Raw genomic sequence first — 19,586 nt, forward strand, 5'->3', positions numbered from 1 at the left:
TATGTTGCAGTTGATTTTTGTAAGTGTCTTGAACAGTCACAGGGTCACTATATTCAGAGGCCACCAAATGGATTGCATTTCAACAACCGAATGTTCAGTCAGGAGATTTACAGTGAACGAATATTTTTTTTGTCTTTGTAAGAACTATATGAACATCAAAGCAAACGAATCTAATGCTAATATGGTGTCCAGTTCACTTAAAACATGATTTATTTTTTCAGGAAAAAGTGAGTGTCAAAATTAGAATATTAAAGCAATGCACTAGATACAGAAACCGAAAGAAAAAGACTGATTACTAAAATTAAATAAGCAGCTCCCCTCCAGTTAAAACTCAGAACAGGGTGCATCGACAGGGTAAGCTTTTTCTGCTGGGTTTGTACATAGGCTACCGAGTTGCTCATGCCTTGTCCCGTTTTAGACGGAAGGGATCTTCTAAACTTCAGAAAATGTAGGTATATGAGACATTAAAAACCTTTTTTTTTCAGTTTTAAATGATGTGTAAGCACTGGAGCATGCTTGAAATTGCATTTGTGAGGAATTTGAAAGCTGTCCTATTATGTCAGGAGATCTTTATGTTTTTTTTATACCAAGTCTTATTTTTATTCACAGTTCGGGATGGGAAGTTAGTGAGTACATTCTTTATTTAAAGAGGGTAACCTAATAAGAATAATTATAATTATGATTGGGGCCCTCAAAAACAAATTTTAAACAACTATGCAACATAAATACAAGATTATACACAAAGTAGAAGGAGTTTCTTGTCTTCTGCATTAAAACAATTTAAACTATTCAGAATAAGTCTATGCATTTGTGTAGATATTGGAGCTAAGTGAAATGGAACAAAGGTTGTCACCATAAAAAACATTGATTGCATAACATTTTGAATTGAAATTACTGAATAAGTATAGGATCGATAGCATTTAATGCATGCTTCTGCTTTAGGGACTCTATATTTAACAATGGGGGCAGCTGCTTCAAAAACCGAGAGCTTCAAATGTGCAACAGAAAAACTCTGCAATAACAAAAAATTCTAAACAAAATGTTAGTGGTGGAAATTCGTCATTTTCGAATTCAGGGAAAGAGAACAATACTACAGAAGTCACGAAAGATGTTAGAATACGAGAAACCAAAACACAATTTCCAGAGGATCCTGCAGATCAAACAGAACCGGACGATTTACTTCTAAGTAGGGATTTTGTTGGAAGTGATGACGAAAGTGACGTTATCGAACAATCAACAAATACGCAGTGTTCTGTGGTGGATAGTAAGAAAAATTTGAAGGACAAACGTAATTTTTCTAAGAACGGTCAAATCAAGTTATCAAAACCAGTCCCAGCTGACATTTTTGCTGGTGTTGAGAGAAAAGCGAGGTTCTATTTATCAGGTATAAACGAGAAATCAACGCGGAAAGTAATCTTGCTTTACCTGGAAAAATATGGTGTAAAGGTAACATATTTAAAATTGTTTAAGGATAAACACAATACCGCGCAAATCTCAGCAAAATTAAATGTCACAGAGGAAACTGCCAACATCATTGACACTGACAATTTCTGGCCGACAGGTGTGATGTGCCGCCGGTGGCTCAGTAATAGAGAATGGCAAGATAAGACGAAAAAAACTCCACTGAGAATAAATGCAGTGCTTAGAAAAACGTCTATGCTGTTTGCATATTTATATAGTTGTATTCTAGTGTCATTAGGTATTACAATTTTCGACATGGAATATATGAGGCGTAATAACCTCTACTATATTGTTTACGGAAGCATTGGAAAAGCTACAATTTAAATTTTGCAAACTCCTGATAGGATTAAATTCCACTAGAAATTATATGATATTGTGAATTGGGCATACTTCCTCTAAATATTTGACAATAAGAAATGTCTCATACTTTCCGAGGATATTGGATGGAAACTACGATAAGCTTTCCTGTATACTGTATAAAATAATGTTGCCTTTAAGTGATGAAAACAATGAAGTATCAAAATGAATGATATTTATTCAAAATACTTTAAATGAATGCGAGAGAACATTCATTTGAGTGCAACAGAACTTTCCATCTTAGCAATTGCTTAATAACAATTAGAATAATATTCAAAGACTCCTCATCATATTGACTGAGTCTACGTATACATTGAGTGCAAAGTATTCAATTATTAGGTTGAATTATTAGGTTCCACCACAGATTTTTGTATTAATGATGTACTAGACTTATCAAGTACAGTAACATGACATAATAAATCGATTAACTGTCTTCGACGATGAAGGAAGGTCTGATCTGATGATGATGACACAGTTTTGTTAAACAGGATAGTAAGGCATTTAAAATTTTTCCTCCCTACCGGCGCACCTGGTCCATACTCCCAGTTTTTTTAGTGGAGTCCGAGTTGCTCATTTGCTTTTGTCACTTTGTATATATGATTTTAGTTACTTTATGTTCTTTGTTGTGTATGTCTGTCTGGTCTTTGTCCCTGGATTACATTCTTTTGATTACCGCTATAACCTGGATTACTCTATCAAATATGATATGGTCGTTTTGTACCAAGTCACTACCAGAAGCTTTTTGATTGTATCCTCTCCCATTTCACTTCGTTTGGACCACCAGGTTGGAACAGGTTGGTCTCCTTTCCGCAATATAGAACGCTCTGATCATATTGTTCATTAACAAGGAAAAATGTTTTCAAATCATAGTCATTAACTTTTACTGTTGAGTGTAGCTCCTTGATGAAAATGCAATACACACAGCTTCTGGTGTTCGGAATATTCGTTTCAACGGTAGACTTTTCTCTGCTTTAATTTTTGACGCTTAATATTTTTTTTTCAAAAAGAGCCTGAGATCACACTAAGGCAAGATTTTATGTCAAAGCATGTACACAGCCAAATGTGCCACATATGGTGCTCGAATCATATGATAATCATATGGTAATCATATGACAATCATATAATATTTAACGTATGATAGACATGCGATTATTATGATTCTCATATGTTAATTTTGGCTTGAAAACATGAAAATCATATGTTTGTGAAAAACATATGATTATCATATGTAAATCGAAACATGATTATCATATGGTGCTCGATTTATATGATAACCATATGATGCAAACTATATGACTCTCATGTGTGACTCATTTGCCTGTGTAGCCTTCTTATACTTATAGTATTCAAGGATCTGGATATACCGGAAGTATCTTATAGCGCTTATAATCTGTATGTTTTATGCTACATACCCTCTGGCCTGCCGTCACAAAACCACTTTCTACGCAACTCACGTTATTGTTTGTAAGCAGACTTATCATTGGCCGCCCAGTTTGGTCTAGTGTACGGATTGTAAGTAGTTCTTATAAGAATAACTTAGTTAGTTTATTTTAATAATGCAGAGCATAATTGTCCGTAAAATGTTTCAGCGACATGCTCATTATCTATCGGTTGGTCTAACTTCTCCTTTAGAAATGATTTGTAATTTTGAGTTTCACGTTCTGTTACTGTCAGGAAGGTAGCTTTGTAATTTCTTAGAGTGTGTAGAATATTTTATTGGTAAGTCGATATTAACAACAATAGGTAAGCGATCTGATGTCGAGCTGAAAGTACCCTCTTCAAATAATCCATAGGCCCTGAGCTGTCTTATTTGTGTATCTTGTGTATCTTCAAATATGACATAATTGAGCATAGTATTTTTTACAATGAATGTATGTTCACCCGTTCTTTATTTGTACTGTTCAACAGTGTGGTACAGAGACAGACAGTGATTATGTCTGTATAAATTTAAGTTTGTAAATTCAATGTCTTTCTCAAGACTCACCTGCAAGAACAGCATTACCGTAACTGCTATAGTAAGAATACACATCGTCAATTTCAGATAACTCTTGTCTATCTGTATCAATTGTACCATATGTTGGTAGATATAACACCAAATACTAAAATTGAACCATGCGTACATGTTATACAAACGACTCATATAGAGTAAGTATCAGTCGTTTCATTTATAGTAATAACAAGGGATGTTTGTACAAAATTGAGATACCGCCTTTACTATGGATACACATTTACTCTGAATTCAGCTCATCGGCTTTGGAGATATTTATAAGATATATCAATGCTAGACATATAAGATATGCTGTTTGGCTTAGATTGTGTGCAACTCAAGACAACCAGTTGGTTGAAAAGTAACACCAAGAAGCTACTTTGGTTAATTTGATATGCGTTTGGTTTATGATGTAAAGGAAACGGACTATCAAAACAATATTTCATTATTCAAATATATGTTATGGTAATATGATACATACTATTAGACGGTTGTTTACTATTTTTTGTATACAGTGTAATTGTTTCTAAAAATCTTTTCCTATTAAACTATAAAACAGATTTGTATCCAACTTTGTAATCATTATCCGTAGTTTTCAGGATTACTACTCCGATGGTTAATAAAATAGTAAAAGGCAATCGTGTTCGTTCACTGTATTCGAGTTATTGATATGGCGTTACAAAAGTTGACGTAAACAAGATAGATATGTTGTAATAAGACACTTAGGAAACGTTACTGACATGAATTAACTATGACACTATGGGCACCGAAATGAATGAAATTGAATAAGAAATGAAAATTCAACATACAAAGCGTAATGAAAATTGAGAAAAATGTTAACAAAATAAAATTGTTCAGACCAATTAATATAATTTTTTCACTTAATTAGAGCACTGTTTGAAAACTCGACAAAAATTGCTCGATGTCCATTCACTTATTTTCTGCCTTGCCTTGATCTTAGCATCACTTTCGGTAGGTGGCTACTGTAGTTCCTCTAAAGAGCTGACCTCTTAACTTATACAATTGGGAAATCAATTCATGTAACCATTACTTCTACGAAACATCATTTCCATTTTTCTGCTTAAAGGCTCGTTGATGTTAGTCGGTGAATCGTCTTCTAGTTGGATTCAAACTCCAAAGCAGTTCCAGTTCCGAATCGTTGACGTTCCTCCACTATATGGAATGGCAAAAGTAGTGCCGGCATGGAAGAGACCAATGCTCCGGAGTTTGAGTTGGACTTCATCGCCAACTTTTATGTTCTGATCATTTTTGTCCGGCAGTTGTTCTGTGAAATTTACGAAGTGATTTCAGGTACTCGTTTTTCAAACGCTTCCTTAAATGGTCAATAGTAGTTTTTGTATTAACGAAAAAAAAATTGAAATTCGTATTTGGATGTTCTAAGTTCACATTTGAATCTCTGCTTTAATAAGGTAGACATGTAATTCTTCGCACAGAAGATGGAATGGGGGTTAACAGTTTGGTATGATCTATTTCTGATGAAATTTCCATGATCGGCATGTCATTAAGAAAGGCTTCTATCTCGGTATACACAGTCTGTAGAACTTCAATAGTCACGAATAATCTTCCGAGCACTTTCCTCAAACATGATTTTGTTAGACCAACCATTCGCTTCCAAAAACCTCAATTCCATGGAACGAGTTTTGGAATGAATTTAGATGTGGTTCCAAGATTATGTAATCGGTAATGAACAGTTTCGGAACGTGTCGGGCAAAATAAATTCCATTGGCAATAAATGATATATTATCATGTAGGTAGTCGTATGGAAGCGGCGGTAGATCTGTTTTTGTATACGAACGGCCTGTTAGTTTTCGGCATTTAAGGTTATTTCACAAAGAAAACTAAATGACAAATAATTCACAATTATAATCCAAAACAATTAAAGATTATAATAGTATAGAGATAAAACAAACACAATATACCAAGAAGATAACTCTAGTCATAATATCCCCTTTTTATACTTACCTATAAATAGAACGCCATACTATTAAATGACACTAATCAAAACATTGTTTCTACTGGGGTCAATTCCGCGCCCTGGCCTTTAAGGACACCCTTACTAGGTCAAAGGGTCCTCAAGTCCCTTCATTTTCAAGGGTACCCCATGTAAGTCCACTTCCGGTTACTCAAGGCCCATTTCCTGTCATACCCAAGGTCCAACCTCCCTACCGGTCACTTTCGGTCCATGACCACCGGATGTAACGTCATGCACATGCGCATTTTGGAGAGCTACCCCTGAAAAATAATAGTTTATATCTATACTACTGACGGTCTTCAAGCATTGACGAATATTTGGTATCCAATATGACTAACAGATGAGAGTTGCAGTCGAATTTACTCCTCCATGTAAATGATGTTCGTGTGCAACTAACTCTGTTTAACGGTGTTTTAATGGCAAAAGAAATTAATATTTTGCAAATTCACGAAGAGTGTAATTGTCTCCATTCCCTCAACAACGTTTTATGTCATTGACTAAATACGATCCTAGTTGACGTATAATTGACGATTTTCTCGAGGCATATAATTTCATTTTTGAATTCAGACCTTTTCACATTTGATATCCATTTCAAGTTTGCGGTATTTATTTTGAGTTCCCCAGATCTTCTGTTTTCACAAGTTCCTCTACAATTTGCAATAAACTCAAACGTATGCAGTTATTCTTAATTTCTGAAGTGAAATAAAACGGTTCGGATCTGTGAAACCTCATACTCCTCGTGCTACGGATACCAATGCACATGTATCGGTACATATATCGTTAAAATTCTGTTCTCTCAGCTTAATCTCTGTTGTTTTGATATTTTCATTCCATGCCGGCCATTGATTCTCGTTGGTAAGCCATTTTGGTTTTGTTTTTCACAATTCGTTTGTCATAAAATTCTTTGTAGTAATCCTTTGAGTAAACAAGCCGGCAGGGTTTTCAATAGATAGAACCGTATTTCTAGATTTCATTATTAATTAATATCTTGATCTCCTTAATGCGGTCAGCTTTGAATGTTTTGAGTGGTTTTGACGAAGCTAGCCAGTTGAGCACTGTTTGGCTGTCACACCAAAATGCAACCTTAATATTTCCGATTTCATCGAGTATGCGCTTTGCGAGTTATTGATTTTAATGCCCCAGTTCTACTCTCAGATATGACTAGAGCTGAAGTTCCGTTTTGAAATATGTAGGCGCATACTCCATATGCTTATTGACTTGCATCAGTGAAAATGTGCGATATTGTTTCTCCGCTTTTGAGTTCTTTATTAAAGTAATATCTTGGTATTTCATTCTTCACGCAATCTTTCAAAAATCTGGAAGAAGCGCTTTCCATTTGTAATATATATAATCAGATAGGCAATTTTCCCATCCTAATTATTTCTTTTCCCACGGTTTTTGCTACAGCAGTTAAGCGCGTACTGTATTCGGGCTAAAGTTTCGTAATGGATCGAATATCTTTTCTACTTCCTGCGTCTAGATTAGGCTGTCTTTGAACAAAATCTTGTCTGTTTCTACCTTCCGTCGAAATCCTAAAATTTATATCAGATCATCATTGTCTTCATATTTGTCATTCTCAGCCGTTTTGTCGTAGAGTGACGTTGTTTGACGCCTATAAACAAACGTAGGTTTAATCCACTACTTGCAAGTCTGTTACGGGATTCCTCATAAAATTTCAGCAAATCGGAATGATTCACGGAACTAGTAAGCATGTTCATAAATACAGATTTGTCTTGAATATGTCTGTAGTTTACATGGGTTTGACTTAAGTTGTTTTAACATAGTTGCAGTCAGTATGAATGACAAGCAAATTGTTCCAAACAAATCGCCTTGAAGCCGTAGGTTATTAACGGACTTGAAGCATCACTCAGGTCGCTCATCCAAAAGAATCTGGTAGCGTCTCAATCTCGTTTGTTTAATTCAATTTGTTAAAAGGCATATTCACGTAAGCGGAAACACGCAAATATACATTTAAGGTCATTCAACTCTGATGTTACATGAGGCAATCATTTTGATGACCCCAGACAGCTGCTGTCGTACACAGACGGATATGTGTCTGACCTGTGGTCTCCGTATCGTATTAATTTTCTTCTATAGTGAAGTGCATATTTTTAGGATTTTTTAAAAAAAATATGTAAATTGATTCAATAAAACTTTCACTTATGTAGCATTTCTAAGGACATGTGAAAAAATAATTTCCCGCAAAGAAAACAGGGTGAGTCCACGAAGATTGGACAGAAAAGTAGTCTTGAACTATTAATAGCCATTTTCCCTACTTTCACTTTCGTTTTGCACTCACCAAACCAACCTTTTCAGTGGAACATTTTTATGATATCATGTCAGATTTTCTTTTAAAAAAGTTCTTCATCTTACAGTGTGATGTTTGCTCTATTTTTTTAAGTCATTGTTCATATCTTTTGACAAAACATTAGTTTGTAGAGAGGCAAAAAGAAAATGCACTATATTTTTATAGCATCCATGTTTTGACGTACACCTGCTCAGGGATATGCAATACGATACTGGTACCCTGTGTGATGCAGGATGTCGGATACTACGTATACATTGTAAGATGTCGTAAGATATCTTGGCATCTTCTGGAACCTACTCTATAAATGCGCGTTTCTCCTGATCAGCGTTGATTTCGGCGTAGATTTTGAGCATATCACGGTATCGATTTAGTCTGTTAATTAAGCTCATAGTTTTCTTCTTTACGATTTTTTAGTTAGTACTTGAAAACCATATCCCCATGTAATTTCTTTGTTTGACACACACATTGACTCCAAATTCCAAAAACGCTCTAGATTATTTTCCTCTACCTTTTCATTGAATAGAATGTTCATCATTGTGGTGTTTGTTGAATGCGCTGTCTGACTAATTACCTGTTTTGAGAGTAAGCGGCTTAATTTTTTATTCGAATGCTGTTTGGCCTTTTTCTCGTACTTGTTTTATTTCCTAGTATAAGTTGGCTCTTATAAGTAGATTCAATTCCAGTTTATTTTCTGCTGACAAGGGATATGCGAGTTTAAGATTACGCAAGTATTGTAATTCCGAAGCTTAAAAGTGAGCAATGTTACTAAGCCGGGCTGCTATCCTTGGGACGATCAGCACTTCTATCGGTAATGTATTACCATTCTCAGTTTCCAGTTCAATGATAATCTTATCTGTGTGTCTTATGTCCCGGTTTTCTCCAAACGTAGATAGGTTGATTGTTGTATTTGTTTTAGTTTGATTGGAGATGTAAGGCTAGTAACCCGGAAATATAAATGATTTCTGAGACCCTTTATCTCATAGAATGTTAGCTGGGGCACTGTTTTGGTAGTTCCAGACTAAGGCAACTGCTGTCTTCAACAAAACGTCTGTTGTGGCGTTTGCGGTTAATGTATTCAACGCAGACAAGGATTCAGTATTGACTTAATTCACAACGGTGGGTATATTTTGCTGAACGCGTGTAGGCTGGTCATCTGGCATATTGGCTTGGTTGCAAACACGTGTGTGTTGCTTCATGTCACATACGCGACATTTGTATTTTGAACGGCATTCTGGTGCGTTGTTTGAGCCTAAGCAGTTGAAACAAAGTTTTTTCTCGGCAATTGCATAAAGGTTGTCGACACAAGTAACTATAGTGCAGGTGCGTGGTTTTTATCACAAAATGCACACGTTTTGACGGCGGTGGGAGGATTATCATCCCTGCTGTATCTGTCTTTTATTTTTCTTTTTAAATGTTTGTCCCTTGGTGTCGCTATTGTAATAAATATTCAGTTGGTGACAAATCATCTGTCTCAATAACCACTTCTAACGTTTCCATTACTTTACGTTTTAAGTTAAGTTTTAAGTTAAAAAAGTAATTTCACTATGAATTCTAAGGACAAATGACATCTTTGAGTTGCATACCATTGCGAACCTGCGAACCTTGGAAAATAAGACTATCAAAATAATTATGTTAATGGAACGATGATCGTAGAATTTCTTCACAAAATTACTTGAATAATTAACACCGAAAATCCACGTTTTTATCTTTTATGCTAACTGACAGCATGGAAGCAAATTACTCACACATGTGAGCAATATTTGTAGACTTCTGTAGTAAATTACTAATATGATTTTAAAGTACCCATTCTAAGCTTTATTCTGACTACTTCTGCTCACAATACACAAAAATAAAGCACTTACAATGCATAGATCTAGGTTTAGCGTGATTTTTGTGGAAGTGGAAGTGCGACCTAAAGAACATTTTATAATTGTATATGTTTTTCTTAAAAAATAATGAACCACAGTGTTGTTTGCAAATTTATAATTTATTAATATTCCGTTAGAAATAGACAAATTCTGACAGGGTGTGAAAGTGTCCTGCATGATGTAATCTAACCATCGATATATATTTCGTTATAAACTGTTGACCCATACATGTATTGAACTTGTTGACCTTTTTAAGTTTTTCTATTGATATTTTATGGTATTTTTTAAAATCTCCTCGAAACTTCATTACAGATACTGACCAAATTTTGTATACATGTACCTTACGGTATTGTGCATATAACTGATCTTGGGATTTTTTTATCAATTGACAAACATGACCGTGGTTATTAGAAATAGACATTTCGGATATTGCAAATTTCATACGACTAAAATAATTCGGTCTTATAATGATAATGGTATGACACTTTCGTTGTTTTTCGTGTAGTCGTCATCCGTAAATACATGGTTTTCGCGCGTTATATTGAAAGTCAGTTGATTGATCATTATAAGTTCAAGCACATGAAGAAGGTTGTTATTACTTTAAGTGGTTCAGACCTCAACCATTTTGGAATCTAGGACCAAAATGTGACAATTTCAAGCATTTCATAAAAGTTAAATATATAATTCTAGAAAAGGTATATATATGTCCATAATGTTATTTCATATTTTTAATATCCAAAAGGTCAGACTGGGATTATTTCTATCAGATTTTTTTTTCATTTTAATCAGCCAAACATAGAAACTGTGGTTTCCGTGTTGTGATTCAGGGTCCTCGGAGCCTGTATTCCTTTTTGAAAGGCATATGATTAAATTATAAAAAAGATATTCTTTCAGAAGCGTACAGTTCGAAGACTAAAATACTTTACACTTAATAGCATTACTACTTTTAAATTTTGAGCCGATATTTAAAACAAATAGACAATTGCATAAATAAAATTAGAAGAAATGGTTTAGGAAACGTATTTCAGCACAAAATCACGCGCAGATCCTTCTAATTAAATGAAGATTGTATAGATGAAAATCCATTATAACTTTTATGTTATGAACATCGATCGTATGTATGTGCTGAGGATAGATCATAATTATTTCTAGTCTATGTTAAGTAAATACTGGTGCTAAATGAAATATAACAAAGATTGTCACCATAAAAATGTATTGTATTGCATAACATGATTTTTCGATAATCGTATCCTGTCGGCAATTTTCAATTCATATGTAATAGATATCGGTTAAATCTTACACGAAACTAACAAAACCATAACCTTCTGAATAAAAGGTTTTTTAAATAACTTAGTATATGTTCGATCGTCATCTAATGCGTGCTTCTTCTTAGGAACCCCATAATTCACAATGGGGACAGCTGCTTCAAAAACCTTACAGCAAGGAAACTCTGCAACAACAGGAAATCCTAAACAAAATGTTATTAGCGAAAAAAAAAGAAAACGTCATCGGAGAATTTAGAGGTAGAGAACAACACTACAGAAGTCGCAAAAGATGTTGGAATAAAGACTACAATTTTAAACAGACCAACGCTGCCTCCCATTAACCCACTGTCAGTGAAAAATATTTCTAAAGAAATAGGAGATACATCTGGAGCTGAGAAAACGAGAAGAAAGCGAGAAACCAAAATACAGTTTACAAGGAAATCGTTTAAAACTCCTGCACATAAATCAGAACTGGACGATATACTTCTAAGTAGTGGTGTTGTTAGAAGTGATGACGAAAGTGACTATATCGAACCATTAACAAATGCGCAGTGTTCTGTGGTGGATATCAAGAAAAACTTGAAGGATAAATGTAATTTTTCTAAGATTGATCAACATGCACTAATGGTAAGTGCGTTCTATAAAATTTGAGATGTCAAGGTCAAACACGACATTTTTTCATTGCAATTTTAAAGGAATGAAATGTTCTGATTGTTACATTTCTTTTATTGAACTACAACCGCTACTTGTTGCTTGAATTTTGTATGACGTTTAATTTCAGATACCTTATGAAGCACAAGAGTCCATTGAGAAACTTGCATTTCAATTGGTTACACCGACAGAAAATCAACTAGAAAAGATCAGGGCTATTTTCATTTGGATAATTAACTGTTCAAGGTATTGTTTAATTAAAAGCTGTTATGAATAACCAACACATGATCACATCTGCCAATGAACGTGCACGAGTTAAATCTTTATGAGTTATTCAAATTAATTATCCTATTTCTTATATTAATTTTCCCCATTATTCGTTGCTATTTTTAACGAAAAGTAAATATTTTGTGTGCATGTACCGCAGATTTATATTCGTGTCGTGACTTTTTGAGACTGGTTGGCCGGAAAAAGTTCTAAGAGTGAAATTACATAATTTATTTCACAGTGTCAATTATCAACAAAATTTACACAGGGAACTTTTATTAAATCACTGCTGTCTTTGTAAAAATGCATAACTAATCAACATTGATATCTAGCTAGCTGAGCATCTAAACATGCTAAGTCTTGTTCCCATTTTATAATATGGTGCCGTCATTTGAGACAACTCGACAATGTCTGAAGTTACAAACTAGAAAGTGTTCATATGAAAGCTATGCGAATTGTATGACCGGCGGGACCAATTTCTATTAATAACTTTATGAGAAAACGGGATTGGGAAACTTCTGGACAGAAGGGAAAACATATGCTTATATTACTATGTAAGAAAACGCCACAGTATTCCGAACTCGGTAGATTCCTTGCAAGAACATTATACTAGACAATCACAAAATATTTTAGAAATTTGTACGAGAATTAACTTACAACGAAAATGAAAATGAAATGAAATAATATTTTCCTTGGCACTTGATTTACCTATTACTATAAACGTATTGTATGGCTCAAATGTTCTAAATGCCGAACAAAATGTAGAAGTTTTTCTTAAAGTTCAGGTGTTTTTTTTATAAAAAAAAATAACAGGTTTATAAATGCCTGACATGCATCTCTTCATTACTTTTGTAATTCCATTTTTATTCGTTTGTTTTATTTACCACTCAGTTAACAAATCATTCCACAAAGCATTTGATTGATAAACATCTTCTTGCAAGTTTACTGTTAAGGACACGGAACTTTGTGTAAGCTATTTTACATCTTTCCAAATCCTATGATGAGTTTTGGTTTGGAAATATATTTACTGTATTTGCTTGTGCATATACTTGAATTAATATGTCTAAGTCTCGTTTCCATTTCGCCGTATAGAGTGTCAAATTAAGTGAAAAAATCCATTTTGCTTTAGTAATATTTGCATGAATTAAGTTGGATTATAAAATATAAAATTAAGAGTAAATATTGCTTGTATTGCAATATAATCTAATACAAACGAAGTACATGTGGTAGGATTCAATATTATATGTACAGGTCGATCTAAAAAGGTTTAAATGTCCAGATAAAATGATTAAAATATTTGATATTATTAAATAAAGTGTTTAAATACAATAGAAACCGACGGGTTTATTGGGCCTCATATTTCAACTGTTTTTGTTTTGCGAGAAAAAAAATACTGGTTTTTATACATAATTTCAGTGGTCTTTATACAGGATTTGCTGGTCTTAAAATGGATTTAGTTGGTCTTTATAAAAAGTTTTAACTTCCGGTAGACCAAGTAAAATCTATATTCACACCAGAAAAAGCCGTATAAAGATAACTGAAATGCATATTTGTTATATTTATTTATTTATTTATTTATTTATTTATTTATATTTTCATTCAGGATGTTTTCAGGTATTGATAAGTATCCTGGATGTTATTTCATGGATGTTTTACAGTTTTTCATCAAGGACATCATTTAATTGATAAATATTATCCCGAAAATGATTTATTTCCAGGAACATGTACATTTTTTACAAAAAAATAATATATTATTTACAGGATACTATTTAACAATAAAACTGTATCCAGGAAAACTTTCTATAACAAAAAAAAAAAAAAAAAAAAAAGAAAAAAAAAACTAATCACGTTGTTAAAAACACTTAACAATGTTTATGAATTATGAATTGTGTTTACTTTATCTGAAAAATATTCAGGATATTATTTAATAGTTTGAAATTTGTATCCTGTGTACAATTAGGAATACCTCCAGCTTTTTTATAATAAATTATAATAAATATCATTACTCAAGTAGTGGAAACATTTTAATAGGTGTGAAAAATCTTTCGTAGTGAAAAAATATCCTCCGGAAAAATAAGTGAAATAATGTCCACATGATAATGTTTGAACCGGACAGTATCATATCTTACACTTGTAACAGCAATGTAATGAAATAAAGCTACAAGTATGTTAATATTGTATAATGTTTCACAAGGACCCAGAAATATTTTTCTCATCTTTTTATTAAAACCGGAAGGTACCCAATCATAATCTGAATCTGTGCAGGCAGCAATTTATACTTCTCTCGGTAGTGGATTATTAAATGCGAATAGTTCATGCTATGTACATTAACTTTCATAAAATCTAAGAGAAGTGCAACCTTGCAGTTGATAAATCTGTTTCGATCTCTTTAAAATAAGTCTAATGAGAGACTACGCAATTTATTACAGATTCGATTCTCAAGACTTATTGACAAACAAAGCAGATACCGCTATAGGGATCAAGAGATTGAAAGGATGCGCTTATTTATTTGATCTTTTATGCAAGTATGTTATACAATGTAGACACATATCCTTCTTTACCTCTTCGTTTTGATTTCATGTCTAAATTAATATTCATTTTATAAATAATATAATAGATAGAAATGAATAGAATGAAGAAAGATCTGATTGATAAAAACAGATTTAGTTGAATATATATCATATGATTCGATCACAAGGCCAAATAGAACTAATAAGTAGATTATCATCCCCTCCCTTCCCTAAAAAAGGGACAAAAATAAAAAAAATAATTTCCAAGAATTGTAACTCACATGATCACCATGTTTAATATTGTATCCATTGAAATCAATTTCATATCAAAACTCACACGTTATGCCAGAACTTGTCTAGACTACGCAGACTTTTTGTATCGCGCTAGAATTCTAACAAATAGGCTTCTGGAGCAGGGCTATGTTGCTACAAGATTGAAGTCATCACTACAAAAGTTTTATGGTCGTCGTCATGAACTCGTGGATCGTTACAGTGTATCCATCTGCGCCATGAAAAGTGATTTGTTCAACGTCTCATAGTTTTCCTTTCCACTTTCATCTACCCCGGACTTGACTTTTAACGAGCAACTCGGCGGGTGTTTCTAGAAAAGCAGAGGATGCTTACCCTACCGGTGCACCTAGTACATGCTCCCAGTTTTTAGTGGAGTCCGAGTTGCTCATTTGCTTTTGTGACTTTGTATGTATAAATTTAGTTACTCTATGTTCTTTGTTGTGTACGTCTGTTTTCCATGTCTGGTCTTTGTCCCTGGATTACATTCTTTTGATTACCGCTATAACATTGGTTCCCTTGATTACTCTTATTATAAAGAAATATCTTTTATCTTAAGGTCAATTAACATAGAAGTACAAAGAATCGAGGGGTTCATTAAAGGTTCCAGCTACACTCCAGAGACAAATTTCACAAGGACTACACCGACAAACCATTCATGGAATGCGGTAAAAATAAGTGACAAATGGCACTTGATTGATTGCTCCTTGGCAGTTAGGTATAAGGAAGACGTTATTGACGAATTTTGTTTCCTAACCGAGCCATCACTCCTTATCAATACACACTTTCCATACATGGAGAATCATTACGACAATAGCAAAACATGGCAATTGCTGGAGAATCCTGTAACTCTCGATGAGTTCAGCAAAACTGTTAAAATCGAATCTTATGCTCGTTGGTGGGGAGTACAACCCTTGTCACATATAAATGAAATGATTGACGTAGTAGGTCCAACTGATATATCAATTAAGAACGAAAGTGGAAATTTGGATCAAGTAGAAAGCGTTATTTTGAATTCAAGTGATGGCAATGTCCAAAGAGGCTGTGTATTCACAAGAAAGTCACACAGCTTTACAAATATACTTATAACCGTAAAAACTAGATCACTTGGAAAATTTCTTCTCCAGATCTATGGCAACATTCATAAGTCAGCAACAACACTTTATCTCTAATGACATATATAATCAACTCCATGGATTTCACAGATTTATTGTCTTTCCCAGATGACAATTTTCTTTGGGGAATTAAAACAAAGGCCTTTGACTATGGTTTATGTCAGGAACATGTTTCAACGATTCCAGTTTCTTATGTAACAGAAAGAGAGCTCGTTATACCAATACAAACATCGTGGCATGTCTTAGCTCTTCTTGAACTTATTCCTGCACAAGAACAATCGAAGGAAGAATACTCTAGATATTGCCTTGTTGAAGTTTCAGAAAATGTTATCAACCTCAAGGTTAGATTTCCGTTCAAGGACTATTACAAATTGATGTTGTTTTTCCAAAATAAAGAAAATCGTAATCACAAATATACGTTGGTTGGTACTTTTCTCGTAGATGCCACAAAGCTTACCAACCCATGTCTTCCATTTCCAAGAACTTACAGTAAATATGCCGAATATTGCTGTTCCCTCATACAACGTTTAAATGGAATATTACCTGAGAATTCCGCTGTCGAATGCAAATTTAAGTCTTCAATGATTGATAAGGCCTATGTTGAAAATGAGATAATGCAAAAGAATGGAGACACTTTTTATGTTATTGCAGTAACCCCGAATGCAATGGGAAGATTTCGAGTAAGTGGTAGGACGAAAAACGATACAGTTGAATGGATCTTAATGGAATTTCAAGTAGCGCCTAAAGACGGCGATACCGGAAATGACATAATAAAAAAAAATGATAAACATAAAACCTCGTTTTTACTCTGAGTGGCGAGGACTCGTAAAGCGTTCAGAGTTTGCAAGAAACCATGAAATATTTGCACGGTCGCATACAGAAACAATTATTGTTATCAAACAAGAGACGGATATGACTATATCAGATGTTCATGGGCAAATGTTGAGTTGTAAAGCTACATTGGTCAGTGAAGCCAAGGAAGACAGTAGTGAATACATTTTCCTGCGGAGAAGAAACAATAGTGAAATTATTCTGACTGTAAGTCCTCCTCCTACCGGACATTATGTCCTTAAATTGTTTGGAAAGGCAAGTTTTCAAGAACCACGCCATAGTCTATTAATGCTGTACAAGATTAAATCTCTCATAGGTTCACGGAACAAGCCTTTCCCAAAACACTCCGGTTTTTGGGGATTTACCAAAGAGGCAATCGAATGTGGGTTTCAAACTGCAAATACCAGGTGTTCATCTGAAATAACCAATTTTTCAGGAGAATCAACAATGCGATTTTTCATCAACCAACCACTAATTGTGGATCTCAAACTAACTCTCGGGAACCACGAATTCAACTACAAGAAGTGTGTTCTCATTGAAAACGAAGGCAGCATTCTATCTTTTAGAATAAAATTACCAACGGCAGGATATTACAAATTCACAATATTCAGTTCAGTTAGGTCGCGAAATTGTACAATTGGCACATTTCTTTTGCATTGCAATGATCCAGCAATACCTTGTCTGCCATACCCTTCTACATTACCTGCCACACAAGAATACAACTGTAGGTTGATTGAACCTTTAAACAGAATGATCAAAGCTAATACTAAAGTGACTTTCAGATTTAAGTTTCTGGTAAAAGCCACAGTGAACGGTCGTGCAATGAAACAATTTTCTGACGAGTGGGTGACAACAATAACGACTCCAGATATTGGAAATACATTAGAAATAGATGGTATTACACATGATCAAAACCTTCATTCCGGTTTGTACAAGTTTGAAGTTTGCTGAATTAAAAATTGCATAAAAAGATGAAATTTTATGCTTGAATGCCTATATTTTCCACGATTTTTGTCACTATTTAAAAAAATGCTAGAATCATATTTAGTGATACTAATTACAGCGAGCCCTATCTGTAATTTCAGAGGGTAGAGTCGGTGTTCCCTTGATCACATGATCATTGCCTGATGAAGTACCCAAGGTAATTGACTGAAAAATTGACGGAGAGATTTAAAATTATTATCAGACAATTCATTCACCTGTTGAAGGTGTCAGACTTTGTCTTTTGTGATTAGTTTTGGGTATATTTGGTTTTTTAAGGTGTTTTTATGTTTAACCTGTTTTTCCCTTTTTATGTAATGCCTCAAGCTTGAACTGTTTTACTGTAACTTTTACTTGTTTTTTTTTCTCATTTTGTAAGTCATGTATACTGATCATAACCTTGGTAAGTTGAAAAAAATGTCTTTAAACGTTTTGCTGAATGCCAATGAAGGGCATTTATAACCGTACTTGTGTGTTTATGTGTTTGATGTCATGTTTAAGGTGTTCCTCCTAAATGTTCTATAGCCAGATATATGCTCAACTCAACCACATTTGACTATACATAACAATAACAACACTTACCATTTTCTGAATAAAGAAAAAAAGAATTAAAAAAAAAATTTAAGTCAGAAGACTTAAATGGAAATATACATAACATAGATAATTGAATGATAATTCATGTACTTCTCATGAATGTATTGGTGATGAGAAAAAAAATCCACTGATTGTCACTTAAATAAAACTTCAAAATTTTCAACCAGCAAAATAATTTTATTATCTTCACACTGTCCACATTTCCTATCAATCTTTTATTAAGAGAAAGTTTATTTAACAAGTAAGTTACTGAGGAGGCTGTCCTTTTAGAAGTGGGGATTGGATGGTGAAGGAGTTGAAGGTAATGATGGTTGGTACTGCTGAGACTGGTGATAAATAGGGATTGAGAACATATGTGTGTATCCATACGGCATGTGGTAGTTCTAAGCTGCTGGTACAATTGCTGTAGGTTTTGTGATGGTACGTATTGTTATACGAAACTTTACAGGAGGCTGGTTCTTATTTTCATCATCAACCATTTTGAAAGAATGTTTTCTTTTCTCACTTGACTCAAGTGCCTCTGGAAATTCACTAATGTCATGTTTTGGAATCTCATCATCATAATAATTCTTTAAGGCAAGCAAGTCACGCATAAGCTGATTGCTGTTCGTTGCATATTTTACAGAATCAACAGCCTTAAGTATTGGTTTAATAACAAACACGAAAGTTATGCCTCAATCTTATTCTATTCATTTCAATTTTTACCTTAAGTATTGTAAACTTTTATTCCTTGATTTATTTCTCCTGTTCTTTTCCCATTCTCCTAATTTCAGTTTTGTGTCTTTCTTTCTTTTTTACAAAACTTAGGACGTGCAAGGATCTTTTGTGCACTATGATAACTCTTTGTTGCCATCAGCTCTATGACCACGGATGTGACAGTTTGAACAAGTCTGGTTTTTCTATGGACCTTTATGTTCAGGCATTGGAACATGCATTTGTAGATTCTTCTATTAGATCACTAAATCATTGAGCTTCTTATTTAAGTCTACAAGTTCCTCTGACTGTTTACTATGAAGCTTTGATATACATGTTCTCCCTTTATCTGACTTGTCCGTCAATGAAGACTCGTCGGAAGAAGCTTCCTTAGTGCATATTTCAGAATTTAAGTTC

The 19,586-nt window shown here is 34.0% G+C and overlaps 2 protein-coding genes across 3 annotated transcripts; both read left to right on the forward strand.

Annotated features, from left to right (window-relative positions):
- The first annotated feature begins 11,313 nt into the window (after positions 1–11,313).
- LOC148616082 (kyphoscoliosis peptidase-like) lies at positions 11,314–16,128 on the forward strand. 2 transcript variants are annotated; one of them, XM_088582772.1, is made up of 4 exons: positions 11,314–11,866; positions 12,021–12,136; positions 14,587–14,682; positions 15,515–16,128. In XM_088582772.1, exons 1-4 carry the CDS (start codon positions 11,864–11,866, stop codon positions 16,125–16,127), a joined length of 828 nt encoding a protein of 275 aa, XP_088438898.1. In that variant the 5' UTR covers positions 11,314–11,863; the 3' UTR covers position 16,128. The 2 variants fall into 2 exon arrangements, with proteins under 2 accessions (XP_088438898.1, XP_088438899.1); XM_088582773.1 differs by lacking the exon at positions 14,587–14,682.
- Positions 16,129–16,850: 722 nt separating this feature from the next.
- On the forward strand, positions 16,851–18,832 carry LOC148616083 (uncharacterized). The gene has a single exon (XM_088582771.1). The coding sequence runs from the start codon at positions 16,851–16,853 to the stop codon at positions 17,850–17,852; it is 1,002 nt and encodes a 333-aa protein (XP_088438897.1). The 3' UTR covers positions 17,853–18,832.
- Positions 18,833–19,586: the final 754 nt, after the last annotated feature.

The sequence above is a fragment of the Perna viridis genome, chromosome 5, assembly GCF_037379345.1.
Source record: "Perna viridis isolate PV_CMFRI_1.1 ecotype Kerala chromosome 5, ASM3737934v1, whole genome shotgun sequence".
In the NCBI taxonomy this organism is placed as follows: domain Eukaryota; kingdom Metazoa; phylum Mollusca; class Bivalvia; order Mytilida; family Mytilidae; genus Perna; species Perna viridis.